Source organism: Jaculus jaculus, chromosome 15, assembly GCF_020740685.1.
Source record: "Jaculus jaculus isolate mJacJac1 chromosome 15, mJacJac1.mat.Y.cur, whole genome shotgun sequence".
Lineage (NCBI taxonomy): Eukaryota > Metazoa > Chordata > Mammalia > Rodentia > Dipodidae > Jaculus > Jaculus jaculus.
The window spans coordinates 23508865-23529899 of NC_059116.1; the positions used below are offsets into that span (position 1 = coordinate 23508865).

Here is a 21035-nt window from a genome sequence, read left to right on the forward strand (position 1 = left end):
AGCATCATGGTGCCGTTTGGGTCATCCCAGTGGTTGCTGCCACATGAAGAGAAATTTCTCTAACCAAAAGTGAGAGTAGCATTAATATATGGTTATGAATATTAAGTAAAATGCTTACAGGGCAGTTTGGTGAGCAAAAGATATGCATGTAGCCAGACAAGAGCAGACATGACATTCCTAATGCTCATGACCTCCTCTACCATTTGACTAGGTTTTCAGTACCAGCCATGTAATCCCTCCCATAGAGCAGTAAGTCTCCAGTCCAATTAGAGACATGGCACTATTGCGCTCCTTGGCTCATGTAGCCTGGCTGGCTAAACTTGCAGTTGTCCACTGCTTTCACCACTGATGGCTTCTGTCTCCCATCGGGCCATGTGCAGTGTGATTTCTTCCAGCTTTCTGTCAGCTGGTCTTCTGGGAGAAGGTTTTCAGCTCAGCCCCAGCTTGATTTCTTGGTGACCCTGCAGCCTAGACATGTGGAGTCTTCAGCAATAGGGTCTTATCATCTATTTCTGGTGGAAAACCAAGAGCCTTGGCAATAGCCTATAATATTTTGGAAGCATTAAGGACTTCCCTGGCCAACAATTCACTGGAAGATATTCCATCCCTGGCACTGAATTTTTTTTCTGGTAAATCTATGGTTTCTGGGTATACCATTATCCAAAAAAAAATTAGGTTATCATGTGGCTTATTCACAATATCCTGGATTTTGATTACTCCCCCCCACACACACATTCCTTTCACTCAGTCTCTTCCCCTGACTTTGCATATGCCACTCCACTTAAAATAATCTGTCCATCTACTTCTATATATACAGTACCACCCCTTTAAGTCCACCCCCCTCCCCTTTTCATAACCCTTTTCTAGCTTATTGATCTCTGCTACCGATTTTTACTCCAACTCACACACAAGTCTGATCATCTGTAACAAGGATCCACTTATGAACAAAAACATGCGACCTCTGGCTTTCTGGGCCTTGGGTTACCTCACCTAAGTATAATCCTTTCCAGATCCATCCATTTCCCTGCAAATTTCATTTTTCTTTACTGTTGAATAGAACTCCATTATTATCCATTCATTTGCTGAAGGACATCTAGGCTAGTTCCATTTTCTAGCTATTGTGAATAGACCAGCAATAAACATTGCTGTGCAAGTATCTCTAAGGTAGTGAGAAGAATCCTTAGGATATATACCTAGGAGTGCTATAGCTGGGTCATACAGTAACTGTATTTTTAGCTGTCTCAGGAACCTCCACGCTGATTTCCACAATAGCTGGACCAGACTACATTTCCACCAACAGTGTAGAAGGGTTCCTCTTTTTTCCACATCCTGGCCAACATTTACTGGCATTTGTTTTCTTGATGGTAGCCATTCTGACAGGAGATGAAGCCTCAAAGTAGTTTTAATTTGCATTTCCCTGGTGGCTAATTGATATTTAAATTACAGTTTTTTCCCCCTAATTGATCTCAAATACCAAACAAGCAGCCACAGGAAATTTTAACTTAAAAAATAAAATTTACCTAAGGACAATACCCATAACACCCCCCCACCCCCCCCCCACGCTGGTCTAAATCCTCATTTCAGACTTGCAGGAACTTTGCAGTAAAATTAAAGCCTGGGGTGAGGTATCTTTTTTCTTTTTATAATATGACGTCATCAACTGTGTCGCTGACAGCTGAAAGGCTTTGGAACGTGGAGTGACCCGAGTCCCATTCCTGCATCAGTTCAAAGCCAACACCCGGTTCAGTTCTGCCAGGTCAGAACCGCTTTCCGAAACATGCCCTACCATCTAAGAGCTCCGGGCTCCTCACACACTGTGGCTGCAGGACAGTCCTTCATCCTCCCGCTGCTGGGCCCCGAGAAGTCCTGCGTGACGTCACGTGACGTCACCGACTTGCAGCACTCCCAGGCCCTAGATAATCCTCCCCTCAGAAGCTCAAGCCCTCCTGTGAGAGAAAGCAGGCGGGCGGGCGCAGGACGTCCCTCACGGGCTTCCGTAAATGCCCAGGAAGCAAGTCTTGGAAGCGGTGAGTAAAGGAACCTTTTCCCTCAACCTCTCAGCCGCAGACCTAAGATGCCGGGGCGTCTTCCCGGCCGCTTCCAGGTGCAGAGCGGCGCCCTCAGGGGTGGAAGCGGGCCCGGCTCGCGCTCCCTGCAGCCTTTGCGTGTCCCATGCGCACCGAGACCACGCCCACACGCGCCGAGGCCCCTCCCACGCGAGATGAGGACGCGCCTACACGCGCACTGAGGCCACGCCCACACAGCGCTTGGGCCCGCCCCGCGCATGCGCCATCCGCGCCGCGCGCGCTTTTCGCGTCGTTCCCGGGGGAGCGCCTACGGCGGAGCCGGGCTCCTCAGCGGCTGGCTGGCGGAGACCGGGTGGCAGTGAGAGCCCGGCACCCCGCGCGCGACTCGTGATACGGGGAGGGGGAGCTTCGTGACTGTGCCTTTGCGTTCGTGTGACAGCCCGTGTCCGAGGCGAGGTGGTCTGCTCGCCGGGGGACGCGCTGGGCGGACCACCGCCATGCCGCTCTAGTCCGAGGCAGGATGCACGTTCCGAGGCCCAAATGTCCGTGGTCGTGTCGCGCAGCGGGTAGCGGCTCGGTGCGGGGAGATGCGTGCTCGGGCGAGGACACGGGGAAGCTGGGAGCCATCCTTTCTTTGCAAGCTTGGTATTGAGAGTGTATGTAATTGTTAGAAACTATTTTTTTTAAATTTTTTAAAAACATTGTATGGGCAAAATGCGCACTCAGAGAGAAATGTCCGTGGTCGTGCAGCGAATAACGGTTCAATGCGGAGAGATGCCAGCGCAGAAGTGCCGTGCGAGGAGTTGGGGAAAGTCATTTGCAAGCTCGGCATCGCTAGTGCTTATTTATTTATTTTTTTAAAGAAAACAGTTTTAAATGTATTATTAAGTGGAAACTTTGCATGGGCAGGATGCACATTCTGAGCCAGAAATGTCCGTGGTCGTGCAGCAAATAACGGTTCCGTGCGAGGAGGCAGGAAAGCTGGGAGCCATCATTCGCAAACTTGATATTGGTTCTTTGTAGTTTCTGGTCTTTCGAAGTAGGGTCTTACTCTGGCCCAGGCTGACCTGGAGTTTACTATGTAATAAATAGTGTCAGGCTGGCCTCGAACTCATGGCGATCCTCCCTACCTCTGACTCCCGAGTGCTGGGATTGAAGGCGTGCGCCACCATGCCTGGCATCTATGTAGTTTTGGTTTTTTTTTTTTTTTAACTTTTACTTTATTTTTTTGGTTTTTCAAAGTAGGGTCTCCCTCTAGCCCAGGCTGACCTGGAATTCACTGTGTAGTCTCAGGGTGGCCTTGAACGCACAGCGATCCTCCTACCTCTGCCTCCTGAGTGCTGGGATTAAAGGCATTTATTAAGTAGAAACTTTGTATGGACACACCATATATTGGTGTCATCATATCCCTCCTCTCTGCCGCCACTGAGGACCCTCCTTAGTGGGATTTCTGGTATTCACACTTGACTGCTTTAACTCCCTCAAGATAGATATTTCAAAAGGATGCCTAGTTTGTACTACTGGCTTTAACACACTCAGTTTTAAATTTTTCACTAATCAAACGTCTAAAGCATTAGCATGTATTTTTTTTTTTCCTTGCTACAAAGAAATGTTTCTGGACTCATTCTAACCCTGACCTATACCCATTGTCTGTCATTCTGCTTTGAATAATTATCAGGGTTCAGTTCTTAATTTCATCTTCACTCACCCAGATTTTGTAGTTTAGCTGTAATACTTTAAAAATAGTCTCAAGGAATATGTTAATTTACTTCTAAATCCTTCAGTATGTTAAAAAAAAAAAAAAGAAAAGCCTTTTGGATTTGGACACGCTGGGGCGAGCAGGGCTTTGTGTTTAGCTCAGTGGTAGTACACTTGCCTAGCATGATCAGAGCCCTGGGTTCTTTAGTATAAACAAAATAAAATGGAGCTGGGGCTGGAGAGATGGCTTAGCGGTTAAGCACTTGCCTTTGAAGCCAGAGGACCCCGGTTCAAGGCTCAATTCCCCGCACAAGGGGGTGCTGGCGTCTGGAGTTTGTTTGCAGTGGCTGGAGGCCCAGGCATGCTCGCTTGCTCTATCTGCCTCTTATAAATAAATAAACAAACAAATAAAAATAAATTAAAACTGGAGCTGGTCATGGTGGCGCACACCTTTAATCCCAGCACTTGGGAGGCAGAGGTAGGAGGATCATCATGAGTTTAACGCCATCCTGAGACTACATGGTGAATTCTAGGTCCGCCTTGGCTAGAGTGAAACCTTAGCTCAAAAAAACACAAAAAGATAAGACTAATTTTAGTCTGGGCAGATGGCTAGTGGTTAAAGCTGCTTGCCTACAAAGCCCAAGGACCCAGGTTCAATTCCCCAGGACCCACATAAGCCAGATGCACAAGGTGGTGCAAGCATGTGGAGTTAGTTTGCGGTGGTTTAGGGGCTCTGGGGCACCCATTCTCTCCTTTCCACTCTCTCCCTCTCTCTTTCAAATAAATAAATAAATAAATTTTTCTTTTTTTGTTTTTTGAGGTATAATATCACTCTAGCCCAGGCCGACCTGGAGTTCACTAGTCCCAGGCTGGCCTCACACTTAACGGCAGTCTTCCTATCTCTGCCTTCCAAGTGCTGGGATTAAAGGTGTGTGCACTCAAGAAAGTTAGCAGTAATTTCCTAAGATTATTTGAAATCCATATATGTGTAGTTTTTGCTGATTTCTTAAAACATATTTTTTGTTTATTTTTATTTATTTGAAAGTGACAGAGAAAGAGGTAGGGGGAGAGAGAGAGAGAATGGGCACGCCAGGGCCTTCAGCCACTGCAAACGAACTCCAGACACGTGCACCCCCTTGTGTATCTGGCCAATGTGGGTCCTGGGGAATCGAGCTGTGTGGGGCCCTTAGGCTTCATAGGCAAGCGCTTAACTGCTAAGCCCATCTCTCCAGCCCCACCCCCCCTTTTTTTAAGGGTAGGATATTTCTCTAACCCAGGCGGACCTGGAATTCACTTTGTAGTCTCAACTTGGCCTTGAAGTCACAGTGGTCCTCCTTCCTCATCCTCCCAAGGACTGAGATTAAAGGTGTGTGACGACACACTTTGCAGTCCTGGTTTTCTAATCTTGTTGTTGTCCTGGAGACAATCTCCTGTAGCCCAGCCTTTGTACTCTGAGACTGGCCTTGAATGCCTAATCCTCTTGCCTTCACTTGCAAAGAGCTGGGATTATTACAGCTCCTAAGGGCTGGGACTATGGCATGTGCCACCATACCCAGTTCTAATTGCAGTTTTTTACATTTATTTTTGTAGTGCTTTACAGGCAACCAAGTGTCTGCATATATTCTTTTTCTTTTAAAAAAATATGTTTTGGGCTGGAGAGATTGCTTAGCGGTTAAATGGTGCTTGCCTGTGAAGCCTAAGAAGTCATGTTCAAATCTCCAGGCCCCACGTAAGTCAGACACACAGTGACACAAGCACGCAGTGTCGCACATGCGTACGAGGGGCACACGCGTGTGGAGTTAATTTGCAGTGGCTGAAGGCCTTGGTGCACCCATTTTTTCTCTTTCTCTGCCTCCTTTTGTCTGTCTCTCTAAAATAAATAAAAAATGTTTTATTTATTTATTTGCAAGGAGATTGGGCGAATGGGCACAGAGCCTCATGCCACTGCAAACAAATTCTAGATGCATGCACCACTTTGTGCAGCTGGCATTACATGGGTACTGGGGAAATCATACCTGGGTTGGCAGGCTTTGGAAGCAAGCACCTTTAACTGCTGAACCACCTACTCAGCGCTTCCTTTTTAAAAAAATCAATTAGTTTGTACAAAGAAATTGGTTACAATATAGCATCTTCATCCTTATGTATCATTAGTGATCTCAGGATGTATACATTTTGCTCCTCTTAGAATTTTTTTTTCCTTTTTAAAATATTTTTATAATTTATTTATTTGCGTGAGAAAGAAAGAGATAGAATGGGAACACCAGGGCCTCATGCCACTGTAAATGCACTCAGAGGCATGCGCCGCCTTTGCATCGGGCTTTACATGAGTGCTGGGAAATCAAAACCAGGCTGTTAGGCTTTGTAGATAAGTGCCTTAACCTCTGAGCAATCTCTCCAGTCCCCCATATGTGGCTTTTTTGTTTGTTTGTTTGTTTGTTTTGTTTGCTTGCTTGTTTGTTTTGAAGTAGGGTTTCACCCCAGTCCAGGCTAACCTGGAATTCACTCTGTAGTCTCAGGGTGGCCTCAAACTCAGGGTTATCCTGCTTCCTCTGCCTCCCAAGCGCTGGGATTAAAGGTGTGTTCTACTCCACCTGGCTACAATATCTGGCCTTTTAAATGGTAGTTAATTAATGGTTTCTGTTTAAAGATATATTAAAATACTCACTAGGCTATTTGAATTTCTTAATAGCTTGGAACCGCTTTTCAGTGGCTACATAAGTAATAAAATTAATCATTAAGTTACTCTGAAAGAGGTACAAAGTAGCTTTATACTAGTAGCCTTGTGCCTTTAAGTATAAAATGTTTCTAGATTCATAGAGCTTTGCTGTGTATGTATCTTATTTGCTAACCTATCTTGTTCTCAGAAATACTCAGATCCTCACCTATGTTAATAGCTCAACCATCTGTTTTGTTCTTTTATAACATATTCCTTCGTGAATACATATGAAGGATTGTTAAATCAGAATATTTCAGAATGCCTACCAGTTTCTTGTCCAGTATATTATTGCATTTCTCATCAGTTAAAAAGCTAAAGCTCGGGCTGGAGAAATGGCTTAGTGGTTAAGCGCTTGCCTGTGAAGCCAAAGGACCCCAGTTCGAGGCTTGATTCCCCAGGACCCACGTTAGCCAGATGCACAAGGGGGCGCATGCATCTGGAGTTCGTTTGCAGTGGCTGGAAGCCCTGGCGCGCCCATTCTCTCCCTCTCTCTCTCTCTCTCTCTCTCTCTCTGTCTCCCTCTCTGTGTCTGTAGCTCCCAAATAAATAAATAAATAATATTAAAAAAAAAAAGCTAAAGCTAAAGCTCAAGCTGGCTTTGAATTTGGGATTCCTTTCTGCATCATTGGAGTGCTGAGAATAGAGGTGTATGCCATTGGCCAATATATCATTTTATAATGATAAATAAATTCTGACTGATTACAGACCTTTCAATATCAAAGTAGTCCTTTTACGTTCACCATAATTTAGGTAATTATTTCTTTCTAGGTGGAAAAAGAAATATTTTCCTGAAAATTTACTTCATATGAAGGCAAAATAACTGAAATCATAGTTTTTTTTTCCTCACTATTGTTATCTTTTCTTATTTCCCTCCAACCTTTTGCAAATTCTTAGGACAATTGTCTGTAGGTAGATTTGGTAAACTTGAAAGCAACTGGCCCTGTATTTCTGCCCTGATTTCAGTAAAGATGAATGGAAAAATTATTTGTGCTCCACTCTGTCATTTCAGGTATTTCTGCTATTCAAAGACAACTTCACGCCTATATAATGTAATAGGGAAGGTCCGAAAACCTTAAACAGACACAAGAGTGGAGCCTGTTTAGCAAGATGAACATCTCTGGAAGTAATTGTGGAAGCCCTGGTTCTGCCGATATATCTAATGACTTTAAGGAACTTTGGACTAAACTAAAAGAATATCATGATAAAGAAGTACAAGGTAAAATCTTTAATACTTATTGATATTGTCATAATAGTAACTAAATGACTATTTAATTTTTTTTTTTTAAGTTTTTTGAGGTAGGGTTTCACTCTAGCCCAGGCTGACCTGGAATTCACTATGTAGTCTCAATGTGGCCTTGAACTCACAGTGATCCTCCAGCCTCTACCTCCCAAGTGCTGGGATTAAATGCGTGCACTATCACGCCCGGCTTAATGTATTTTTTGAAGAAAGAAATGACCTTTAGGTTCAAATGTCTTAGTCCTTAAGGAGCACTTACCATTGTAATTTTTTGTGATTCATTTTTATGGATGAATTGTTACTTTTTTTTTTTTGCAACTATAAGCAACTACTATAATACATAGTTCTCATACAACTGGCCATTACTTACTTGTAATATCTATTGAGGTGATGAAAAAATGTTAGAATTTAGCCAGGCATGGTGACACACACCTTTGATCCTAGCACTTGAGAGGCAGAAGTAGGAATTCAAGGCCAGCCTAAGACTACATAGTGAATACCAGGTCAGCCTGGGCCATAGCAAGGCCCTACCTCAAAACAAAATGTTGGAATTTATTGATTGATTCCAGTTTCACTTGCTTTTGTGTTATAATTTTTTTTTTTAATTTATTTACGTGAGAGAGAGAGAGAGAGGCAGAGAGAGATTGGGCATGCCAGGGCCTTCAGCTGTTGCAAACAAATTCCAGATCCATGCGCTACCTTATGCATCTGTCTTACATGGTTCCTGGGGAATTGAATGTGGGTCCTTTGACTTTGCAGGCAAGTGCCTTAACCACCGCTAAGCCATCTCTCCACCCTGTAAACTTATTTTTTGTTGTTGTTGCAGAGTTACTTGCAGGCTTATTTATGGAAGTACAGTACTGTTTAAGTCATGTGACAAACCTTTAGGGATCTGCTGGCTATCACTTTGATTCAAAAGTGAAGAGTCACTTACTTCACAGATGCTGCAAGCTAGTAGAGATGGTCATGTAAACAATCATGTACAGTTGAATGAAATCACAGCTAAAATGGCTCATGTGAAGTGAAATGAGTCTTGAGTAATTGTAGTTACGAGTGTATAAATATTTGTGCTAATGAATTTTATGTTAAAACTATGCTCAGATTTGACACTAAGTTTTGATATAGTGTATCTAATTGTAGATGTTTTAAAAAATGTTTTATTTATATATTTGAGAGAGTTAGAGAAAGGGCATGCTAGGCCTCTAGCCACTGCAAATGAACTCCAAACGCATGCGCCGCCTTGTGTATCTGGGTTTAATGTGGGTACTGGGGAATTAAACTTGCGTCTTCGGCTTTGCAGGCAAGTTCCTTAACTGCTAAACCATCTTTCAGGCCTAATTCTGGATCTTTACAAAAATATCTTAGGCCAGGCGTGGTGGTACATGCCTGAAAAGCCAGAAGTTCCCAGTTTGATTCCCCAGAACCCATGTAAACCAGATGTACAAGGGAGTGCATGCATCTGGGAGTTCATTTGCAGTGGCTGGAGACCCTGGTGTGCCCATTCTATCCCTCTCTCTGAAATAAATATAGAAAAAAAAATTTTTTTTTCTGAGGTACGGTTTCACGCTAGCTCAGGCTGACCTGGAATTCAGTATGTAGTCTCAGGGTGGCCTTGAACTCACAGTGGTCCTCCTTGCCTCTGCCTCCCAAGTGCTGGGATTAAAGGCATGCGCCATCACGCTTGGCCATTCTGTTATTTCTTGATTAATTGACTACTGCAACTATTACTTTAATGTTACAGTAGTGTGTAGCTATGACATTACACTGAATACCTTTAAAACATGATCCACTTCATTCTAAAAAGTAGATGTGGGGCTAGAAAGATGGCTTAGTGGTTAAGGCGTTTGCCTGCAAAGCCTATGGACACATGTTCAACTCTCCAGGTTCTGTGTAAGCCACATGCACAGTGACAGAAGCACACAATGTCACACATGCGCACAAAGGAGTGTACGTGTCTGGAGTTCAGTTACAGTGGCTGGAGGCCCTAGCATGCTAATTCTCCCCTCCCTCTCACCTCCACATTAAAATAAAGTAGATGTGGATATATTTAGTCTTTCCCATGGTAAACTTAGTTTGTGGCAGAACTTTATGATAATAGCTTAAATGGATTCTAACTATGAACCCCTTAAGGAACCTTGCAAGTCCCAGTGTAGTTAGGGTCACTTGTTCAAATGTATTTTGAGCACTTACTGTGGACCTGACCTTATGAAAAAGAATCTTATATGGTTGTAGTTTGAGGTGGAATTTTTTAATAATATTTTTGATTATTTGCAAACAGAGAGAGACAGAAAAGAGAGAATGGGTGAGCCAGGGCCTTCAGCCACTGCAAATGAACTCCAGATGCATGTGCCACTATGCATCTGGCTTTACATGCTTATGGTAATAGTGAAGTTGTTTTTGTTTGTTTTGAGCCAGGGTCTTTTGCAGGTGAGGTAGTAGAACTCTTGATCTGCTTGCCTCTTTCTCCAAAGTGCTGGGATTACAGGCATGAGCTGCCACACCCAGCTTCAGTTAACTTTTAATTTGCATTTCTTGTATAAGTGTAACATGATAATAAGCATCTGTGTTTAAAATTGATTTGATGCCAGGTGTGGTGGCACCCATCTTTACTCTCAGCACTGGAGAGGCAGAGAGAGGTAGGAGGATCACTGTGAGTTGGAGGCCAGCCTGGAACTCCATAGTGAGTGTCATCCTGGGCTGGAGTGAGTCCTTACCTCGGAAGAAAAAAAAAAAAGTTGCTTTGTATTTATATGCACTGTTTATATATTTTATTTTTTAATTTATTTATTTGAGAGAGAGAGAGAGAGAGACAGACAGTGAAAGTAGGTTTGGGGCCCACAAGGGCCTCTTGCCACTTAGTGCATGTGGATTTGCATAGTTATGGGGGAATCAAACCTAGGACATCATGCTTTACAAGCAGAGTGTCTTTAACTACTGAGCCATCTCTCCTTTACATGCTCTTTTGATTCTTTTCTTAGGTTGTTGACTTTTTGTTTGAGGGAAAAATTTGGGAGATATTCACCAACTTTTTAGTCTTTTATCTTTGGTATAATTGTATCCTTTCATCATTGTTCATTCTTGTGTGTGAACTTACTAATGAGAATAGACAGCTTTTGCATTTGGAGTTTGGTGGCTAGAGGCCCTGACACACCTCTCTCTCTGTGTGTGTGTGTGTGTGTGTGCATGCCTGTGTCTACTTGGAAATAATTTTTTTTAATTACAGTTATTTGGATACACATACACACACATATTGTCTTTTAAAATCTCAGTATCAGTTTTACTATTAAAAGTACAGTTAAGGGCTGGAGAGATGACTTAATGGTTAAGATGCTTGCCTGCGAAGCCTAAGGACTCATGTTCGACTCTCCAGGTCCCACATAAGTGCCGTCACACAAGTGCACAATGTCGCACATGTGCACAAGGGGGCACATGTGTCTGAGGTTTGTTTGCAGCAGCTGAAGGCCCTGCACACCCATATTCTCATTCTCTCTCTCTCTGAAATTAATAAAAAAAAGTACAGTTAATAAGCCAGGAACGATGGGACATGGCTTTAATAATCCTAGCACTTGAAAGGCTGAGGTAGGAAGATTGTTGTGAGTTTGAGGACAGCCTGAGACTACATCATGAATCCAGGTCAGTGTGGGGTAGAGTAAGACCTTACCTAGAAAAACAAAACAAGATAGTTCCTAGTTTGGAATTGAAATAATTTATTAGATAGTTATAGAAATTCTGATAGTATTTTCAGCTAAATCAAGTGATTTGGTCCATGAATTGATGTTGTTTGTCAAGAAAGGTGATACTGGTTTCATCAATGATATTTCAAAGACATAAGCAACTTACTTTGAAGTAATAAGCATTGTAAATGTTCCCCCCACTCTAATAAAGGACTAAAATAATAATTAACAGCATTACTTTTTGTTTATGTATAACAAATTGAATTCTTGCCTCATTTCTGAACTCTTAACCTTTGGTGTAATATAACTACATGTACTTACCCTTTATTGTTTCATTTCCTCCAAAATTCACGAATGAGTAAGTGTAGGATTAGCTGTAGTAATGCTTCATCTTTGGAGCACTGTTTCCTCAGTAGGTGTCTCAGGTTGCCAGTGTTACAAGCCCAAATACCTTGTTGAACAGACTACCTGTTCGTACAAGCACTGTATTGTTGTATCATCTCATTCCTTCCGATGGGTGTGGAACAAGATTAAAGCACACTTTATAGGGGTTCTAATTGTAGATGCCTAATTGACTTGATGAATAACAAATGCTAAAATTTAAACATGCACACATGCACACACAAATGCGTGCACATACACACACACACGCACGCACACACACACACCTGTTCCAGAGCTGATCAGCATGACAGAACAAATGCCTCACAGGTGTTGAATGCTTACAAGATAAAAGAGTAGCTTTCCATATTTCCTAAGAATTTTCTTTTGAAGTTTATATGGATTTCCTACCTCATTGTTTTGTTTTGTTTTTTTTTCCTTAAGATGGTTCATGGCAAGAAGCCATTTCATCTTTGGCTACACTTTTCACTTGTAAAAGCAGACCTGGGTTTTAGAAGTCAGCCAAATTTAAAAACAAGAAAATCTGTCAACAAGTGAAATTTCCCACATTTTGGGAAGGGGAAAAGAGAGAGAGAGAGAGAGAGAGAAACTGCTGACTCTAGCCTTTTTCCTGTTAGGTCATAAGTTCTTAACTGGACAATTGTGTGGGGTGCTTTACTAAGTACTTTCAAGGTCTCGAGTCTGTCATCATTACAGAAGAGAGAGGGAAGCTTCTCTTGCGGGAAATACGGCAGCTGTGAAATGTTGGTTTATTTGCTTGTTTCTCCAATCAAAAGATCACAACAAGGTGGGAGAGATGGCTTAGTGGTTAAGGTGCTACAAAGCCAAAGGGCCAAGGTTCAGTTCCACAGTACCCACGTAGAGCCAGCTGCACAAGGTGGTGCATACATCTGGAGTTCATTTGCAATGACTGTAGGCCCCATTCTCTCTATTTGCATCTCTCTCTCTTTCTCTCTAGTAAATAAATAAAATATTTTTATAAGATCCCAGCAGTCTTATGTATATTTTGTCTATTTATTTGAGAGAGAGAAGGAGGCAATTAGAGAAAGAATGGGGGCTGGAGAGATGGCTTAGCGGTTAAGCGCTTGCCTGGTTCAAAGCTCGGTTCCCCAGATCCCATGTTAGCCAGATGCACAAGGGGGCGCACGCGTCTGGAGTTTGTTTGCAGAGGCTGGAAGCCCTGGCGTGCCCATTCCCTCTCTCTCCCTCTATCTGTCTTTCTCTCTGTCTGTCGCTCTCAAATAAATAAATAAAATAAGAAATTAAAAATATATATATATTTAAAAAAAAAAAAAGAATGGGCATTCCAGGGCCCTTAGCCACTGCAAGCAAACTCCAGGTGCATGTGCCACTTTGTGCATCTGGATTTATGTGGGTACTGGTAAATCAAACTCTGCTCATTACGTTTTACAGGCATACACATTAGCTGCTGAGCCATTTCCCTATCCCTACTTTTATTTTTTGTTTTTATGTTTTTGGTTTTTAATTTACTATTTAGCCTGGCCTTGAATTCACAGCTATCTTCCTACCTTGGTCTCCTGAGTGTTGGGTTTGAAGACATGTGCCACTATGTTGAGCCCTACTTTTAACATTTTAGATTTCCCTTTATTGTTATGTTTTGTATTTTATGTGTGTTCCAAATCTCTTAAGGCAAATAGTTTTCCATTAAAAAAATTTTTTTTGCTGTTTTTGTTTGTTTGTTTGTTTGTTTTCAGATAGGGTCTCACTGTAGCCCAGGCTGACCTGGAATTCACTAAGTAGTAGTCTCAGGGTGGCCTCAAACTCACAGTAATCCTCCTATCTCTGCCTCCCAAGTGCTGGGATTAAAGGCATGTACCTCTACCACCTGGCCATATGATATATGAACCTTATTCATAGTCCACAAATTTTGCATGTGTACATGTAGCTGTGTGTGTAACATGCATTTATATGTGTGTATTTAGTTTATTAAATTTCAGTAATCTGTAGATTACAGTGTCTGCCACCAAAGATTCTTCATGGCACTGTTTTTGAAATATTTTATTTTTATTTATTTATTTGATAGAGAAAGAGAGAGAATGGGCATGCCAGGGCTTCTAACCACTGCAAACGAACTCCAGACACATGCGCCCCCTTGTGCATCTGGCTAACATGGATCCTAGGGAATCGAACCTGGGCCTTTGATTTTGCAGGTCGCCTTAACCGCTAATCCATCCTTCCAGCCCCTTCATGGCACTCTTAAATCCCTAGCTTCCATCCTTCCCCTCCAATCTTTGGCCATCCATACTCTTGTTCATCTACAGTCTTATCATTTCAAGAAATTATGTAAGTAAAAATCATATAAAAAGGTAACCTTTTGAGTTTGGCAGTTTTTACACACAACTCTCTTGAGACCTAGCTGTGTATTGATAGATAATTGCTTATTCTTTTTTTACTTAAAAAAATACCATTATTTATTTATTTATTTAAGAGGGAGAGAAAGATTCTATCTAGAGACAGAAAGAATGAGTGTTCTAGGACCTCCAACTGCTGCAAACAAACTCCAGATGTGTGTGCCACCTTGTGAATCTGTCTTACATGGGTCTTGGGGAATCAAACTTGGGTCCTTGGCTTTGCAGACTAGTGTCTTAACCTCTAAGCCATCTCTACAGCCCCCCCCACCACCACCCTTTTTTTAACCTTTGAGACAGGATCTTACTGTGTAGCCCACACTAGTCTCATCTTCCTACCTCTGTCTCCCAGATGCTGAGGTTCTAGTTGGCATCAGGACAAGACACACTATCACTATACCATCATTCTTTGCTCAGTAGTATATGTGGAATATAACCATACCCAGATTTTAAAAAATATTCTATTTATTTATTTGCAAGGAGAGAGAGAAAATGGTTGCACCAGGCCTCACTTTGTGTCTGGCTTTATGTGGGTACTGAGGAATTGAACTTGTGTTGTTAGGCATCACAGTCAAGTGCCTTAACCACTGAGCCTTCTCTCCAGCCAAGTACCACCAATTTTTGATGTTCTATCATGTTACTTGGTGAAGAACATTTTCATTGTTTCTAATGTGTAGTTATTATGACTAATGCTACTATAAACATTTGAGTACAGTTGAGGGTAAATCTGTTATGCTCACTGATCTTTTCTCAGATGTAAAATTTAAGAGGTTGGGCAAAAGTATAACATTACCACTTTTTTTTTGTTTTGTTTTGAAGCAAATTCCACTTGTGCCTCATTGTGTGTCTGGCTTATGTGGGTCCTAGGGAATTGAACCTGGTCCTTTGGCCTTGCAGGCAACTGCCTTAACCACTAAGCCATCTCTCTAGTTTATCACCACATTCTTTAGGGCCTTTACGTTTCTTCACTGTGTGGATCTCATGACAACAAATCATTACCACTGGGGACATAAGAAGAGCTGACTTCCCTGTCAGTATTTGTGTGACCGTGGTTAGGAAACATGAAGATTTCTTCTTCAAACTCAGTTTTGTTTTTTTGTTTTGCTTTTGGTTTTCCGAGATAGGGTCTCACTTTAGCCCAGGCTGACCGGGAATTCACTATGTAGTCTCAGGCTGGCCTTCAGCTCATAGCGAGCCTCCTACTTCTGCCTCCCAAGTGCTGGGATTAAAGGCGTGTGCCACCAGGCCTGGCCCAAACTCTTACTTGTCTAAATTATGTTGTTCAAAAGAGTATACTGAGTTACAGATAAGCTGAAAAATACCGTTCTCAGAAATGATAAATATATTGTTTCTCTGCATATATATGCTATAAATAAATAATGTAATGATATCCATGAATTTATAAGGGCAATTAGTTGATATTCTTTCATTTTTCAGAAGTCAGTCAATTAATTAGTATTCTTGGTGATGAATTCTGCCTGAATACAAGAAAGTCTTTGTTGGATATGGTGGCTCACATCTATAATCCCAGCCCTCAAGAGGCTGAGGCAAGATAATCATGAGTTTTAGGCCTGTCTAGGCTACATAGTGAGTTCAAGGCTAGCGTGTCTCAACAAAGCTAAAAAGGAAAATTCTTGGAAAGATAAAGAGAGCATTTTGAAATTTTTTAGGCAATTTATTTTATTTATGAGAGAGAGAGAGAATGGGTGCACCAGGGCAACCAGTCACTGCAAACGAACTCCAGATGCATGCACCACCTTGTGCATTTGGCTTACATGGGTCCTAGAGGATCGAACTGGGATCCTTTGGCTTTGCAGGCAAATGCCTTAACCGCTAAGCGATCCCTCCAGCCCTAAGCAGAGTGTATTTTTAAAATTAAATAAAATATAGCTGAGGAAATTATAGAATAGTAAGAATTTAGGGATCTAAAAGTAAATAAGGGCTTTTACTTTCTTTATGTAATCAAATTATAGACAGTAAGGGGCACAGAGAAGAGAAGAGCCATATTTAACTAATTTGGTTTTTGGTGGTAGCTTCCTCCTCTCCCTCTCCCCCCTTCCTGTCTCTCTCCCTTCCTTCCCTATTTCAGGTTCATGTGTAGCTCAGGCTAGTCTCAAATTTTTTTTTTTAATATTTATTTATTTGAGAGAGACAGACACAGAGAGAAAGACAGATAGAGGGAGAGATAGAGAATGGGCGCGCCAGGGCTTCCAGCCTCTGCAAACGAACTCCAGACGCGTGCGCCCCCTTGTGCATTTTGCTAACGTGGGACCTGGGGAACCGAGCCTTGAACCAGGGTCCTTAGGCTTCACAGGCAAGCGCTTAACCGCTAAGCCATCTCTCCAGCCCCGTGTATCTGTTTTTACAGGGGTACTGGAAATTAGAACCTAAGTTGTCAGATTTTGCAACCTAGTGCCTCCAACTGCTGAACCATCTCTCCAATGACCATGGTTATCTTTCTTCCCTCCTTCCCTCCTTCTCTTCCTTCCTTTCCTTTTTTTGATGCAGGGTCTAACTCTAGTGCAATATGATATGGAATTCACTATGTAGTCTCAGATTGGCCTCAAACTCACTGTGATCCTTCTACCTCTGCCTTCCAAGTACAGATTAAAGGCATGAGCCACCACTCCTGGCTCCAAGTTTCTTTATATGAAATGAGATAATAGTGAAAACCACGTTTGCATATTGCTAATTGCCTTCTAAAGAACTATACCATTTTCTAATATTGCCAGCAAAGAATGGAAGTATAGTTTTACACTTATCAATGTTCAGTACTATAATTTGTATAATTGTTAATTAAATGGTTTGGCTTATTTTATAGTTAGTTAACCATGTTGGGTATATTTTTATGTTTAATGGTTGTTTTTCTTTTATTTTTGAAAATTTTATCATATTAATTTGCATGTGTGTGCATGCATATGGGTGTGTCAATGTCTTTTATTGCTGCAAACAAATGCTTGTCTAGCTTTACATGGATGGTAAGGAACTTTACCTGGGTCAGCAGACTTGCAAGCAAGCACCTTTAGCCACTGAGCCATCTACCCAGCTCCTGTTTTTCTTCTATTAGTTACTGTTCATGAAAATTAAATCTGTTTACCCTATTCTTTTGTTCTTTTCTTTTCTTTTCTTTTCTTTTCTTTTCTTTTCTTTTCTTTTCTTTTCTTTTCTTTTCTTTTCTTTTCTTTTCTTTCTTCTGACCCAGGCTGATCTGGAATTTACTATGTAGTCTCAGGGTGGCCTCAAACTCCCGGCAATCCTCCTACCTCTGCTTCCTGAGTGCTGGGATTAAAGGCATGTGCCACCATGCTGGGATCAACCCTATTTTTTCTTGCCATTTTGTTTTGACCCAAGTAAAACTGAAAATACTTGTAACAAATATCTTAAGGTAAAATTTCTGGTGTCCTTTGTTAATTTTCTGTACGCAATTTTGTTTCCAGTCCATGACTTCCTGCCACAATCTAGTTTAATCCCAGAAGATTTGAGCCTACATAAGCATCACCACTGTTAGCAAATACGTAGGCTGTGTCAGAACATAAACCTGCATTTATAGTGAACAGCTAATTATATGGTTGCCCTCACTGTTAGGAAATAACTTGTGTTTGCTTAGCAGATTTACTTTTGTGACCTCAGGCTAAGAGTGAGGGGAATATTCAGAAGCCAAACTGAAGCATTTGATACATAAAGAAACTTAGATAAGTGTTTTAGAATTAGTACATTGTGTAATAAATGCTGTGTTTTTTCTTTGTTGCTTTCCAGGTTTACAAGTAAAAGTAACCAAACTGAAAAAGGAAAGAATTTTGTAAGTATCAGTATGTCATACTGATGTTTTATTTATAAAGTAATTTGACCTCTATCTTTTTCTATATTCTTGAAATAAGATGGAAATATTTCGTTTCACTTAGAAATAAATAGGCTTTTCTTCAGCTGTGAAAATGTTTCTTTGAGTGGTTTGAATTTTACGATGTGAAATAATTTTAGTCTGTCCATCCAGCTTTTCTTATAGGCCAGCTAGTGATGGTTTTTACAGACATTGTTAATCAGAGTATGAGTATTATCAATGAGATGTTATAGTATGATGGTTAATACATGCTATCTAGAATCCCTCAATGACTGTGTGTTGGAACCATTCTACAAGTCTTTGTATGCATGACAACACTGTGTAGTTCTTGCCCCTTCAGACTTTTTCTAATTCTCAAGGTTTAGTGTTTCAGAGTTGATAAGTAGTTAGACAGTAAACTCTTTATATTGTGTCTTGGTTCAGTGTTGGCTACTGATCTTGTAAATGCTGGGTTGACAACCATTGATTTGAATGACAAACTTCTAAGTAAATATGTTGGTCATTGCGGGGGGGTATAAGGGGCCTTGAATTTTGTGGTAGGGTCTCACTGTTAGCCCCAGGCTCTGTAGTTCCAAGCTGACCTGGAACTCACAGTGATCCTTCTACCTCTGCCTCCCAAGTACTGGAATTAAAGGTGTGTGCAACCATGCCCTGCGTTAGTACCATTTTAATTGATAGTTTTATAGCTGTAAAGTAGTATATCTTAAACATATTTAGAAATGACCTGGATTTTTCTTACTATAAATGTACTTATTATAGTAGACTTTAAAAAATGTATATTTATTTATTTAAGACAGAGAAAGACGCAGACAGAGCAAGAATATGGTCACGTCAGGCCTCTTGCCACTTCACACGAACTCCATGCATGCACCACTTTGTGCATCTGGCTCTACATGGGTACTAGAGAGTCAAACTCAGGGAGGCCATCAGGCTTTGAAAGCATGTGCCTTTAACCACTGAGCCGTTTCTCCAGCCCTGTAGTAGACTTCTTATATGAAGTTATTACTTCACACCTGTATCCAAATAGCCACAAGAAAAATCTTTTTAAGTTTGAAAATGAATGTGGAATATTCTCAAAAATAAACTATAATACTTCTGAATATTTTTTACACTTCTAAAATACTAAATAATAGAAAAGCATTAGTTACTCAGTAGCTGGTAATAATGCCTTTCTTTAATGGATGTTTATAGTCATGTGATCCTTTTAGTAGATTTTACTGTGTGTTGTAATTACATCTGCAGGCCCTAGGTAGATTAGGGTGATAGTGTTTTAGCACAAATGAGTAACTAAATCCCCTTCATAACTAAAGACATAAACGAATGCTTTACTTTGTCTTCCCCAGGTGAAGTTGGGTCTTCCTTGGTGGGGCCAAGAACTTGTGTTCACTTGTCTCATGTCTGTTACTCATCAATGGAAATGACTGTCCAAGTGGTCAGTTAGAGCATCTAGTAGTCTTATTTGCCAGCCATTACTTAATGTGAAACAGTGGTTTCGTTTTTTTTTTTTTTTTTTACTAAAGAAAACATAACAAACATGACATATTCCATAATTAGCCATCTAGCTTTGTAGTACTTAATAAGAAAACTCCACTGGGCATCGTGGTGCACACCTTTAATCTGACTTAGGAGGCAGAGGTAGTGGGATTGCAGTGAGTTTGAGGCTACCTTGAGATTACATAGTGAAGACCAAGTCAGCCTGAGCTAGAACGAGATCCTACCTCAAAAAAAAAAAAAAAAATCCTTTCTAGCTGAGAAATAAACTCTTCACCTACAAGTAAATCCTTGCTTTAAATTTATTTTTATCCTTGTTTTAAATTTATTTTAAAAATATTTTATTAATTTGATAGAGTTATAGAAAAAGAGAGGGAGAGAAGGCCATACCAGGACTTCTTGCCTCTGCATACAAACTCTAGATCTGTGTGCAACTTCAGGCATCTGGCTTTACGTGACTGGGGTATTGAATCCGGGCCATCAGGCTTTGCAAGCAAGTGCCTTTAACCACTGACCCATATCTCCAGCCCCTTAAATTTATTTTTAATTAAGGAATTTTAAAAATTATAAAATCAAAAACCAGTTCGGCAGGACTGTTTTCATGTTTTTAATTCCTTATCACAAGGAGAATAACACCGTTATATACAGGAGATACATATTTGCATTAATAGAGTTTTAGAAAATAATAAAAACCAGCAATATTTATTTTATTTCGAGAGAGAGAGAGAGAATGGGCATGCCAGGGCCTCCAGCCACTGCAAATGAACTCTAGATGCATGTGCCACTTTGTGCATCTGGCTTTTGTGGGTACTGGGGAATTGAACCTAGGTCCTTGGTCTTCGCAGGCAAGCACCTTAGCCACTAAGCCATCTCTCTAGCCCAGTAACCTTGTATTTTGATAGTCATTTTGTCAAAGGTGAGTTAGTAGCTAGAATCAGAAGCCATTCCTTCCTTTGTCTCATCACTGTATCATGAATGTTGTAGTTACGGTGAACCCCACTTTTGGAGCATACAAGGATGATTTTGAACTCTGATAATGACTAGATTTTCAAACCTCATTTTTCTAAGTGCTTTTTAAATATTTTGTTTATTTGCAAGGAGAGAGAGAGAATGCTCCAAATGAATACACCATTTTGTGTATCTGGCTTTATGTGGGTACTGGGGAATGAAACCAGGGTCATTAGGCATTGTAGGCAAATGTCTTAACCATAGACAGACAGATAGATAGACATAAATGTAATAAGATCAAACTTGGGAGCTCCGGTACAGAACTATCTTCATTTTTCCATAAATTTTTTGTACTTTTTAACTTTAGAGATGCACAAAGACTAGAAGAATTCTTTGCCAAAAATCAACAGCTGAGAGAACAACAGAAAGTCCTTCAGGAAACCATTAAAGTTTTAGAAGATCGGTAAGTTTGGCACTTGAGTAAGAAATTATTTTACCGTCAAATAGGGAGTGTGTTGATTTTAATTTATTATCAGTTTTGGCATTAAAAATGATTTTTCCCCCAGCATTGTAATCTTTGACTAATTCCTTTATTACATTAAGGATATTTTTCCTAGGTTTGCTTTTTTCATAAT

The 21035-nt window shown here is 40.9% G+C and overlaps 1 protein-coding gene across 2 annotated transcripts in view; it reads left to right on the top strand.

The window, feature by feature from the left end:
* Nucleotides 1–21035, top strand: part of Rbbp8 (RB binding protein 8, endonuclease) — a 99867-nt gene that overhangs the window by 22006 nt on the left and 56826 nt on the right. Inside the window, exons 1-4 of one of the 2 annotated variants that reach the window (XM_004654828.2) lie at nt 2339–2683; nt 7451–7657; nt 17880–17922; nt 20768–20863. In XM_004654828.2, the coding sequence (XP_004654885.2) occupies nt 7549–7657; nt 17880–17922; nt 20768–20863 (248 nt within the window). In that variant the 5' untranslated portion in view covers nt 2339–2683; nt 7451–7548. Of the gene's footprint in view, nt 1–2338; nt 2684–7450; nt 7658–17879; nt 17923–20767; nt 20864–21035 lie in introns of those variants that run through there. The other variant, XM_045135148.1, reaches the window with a different exon arrangement.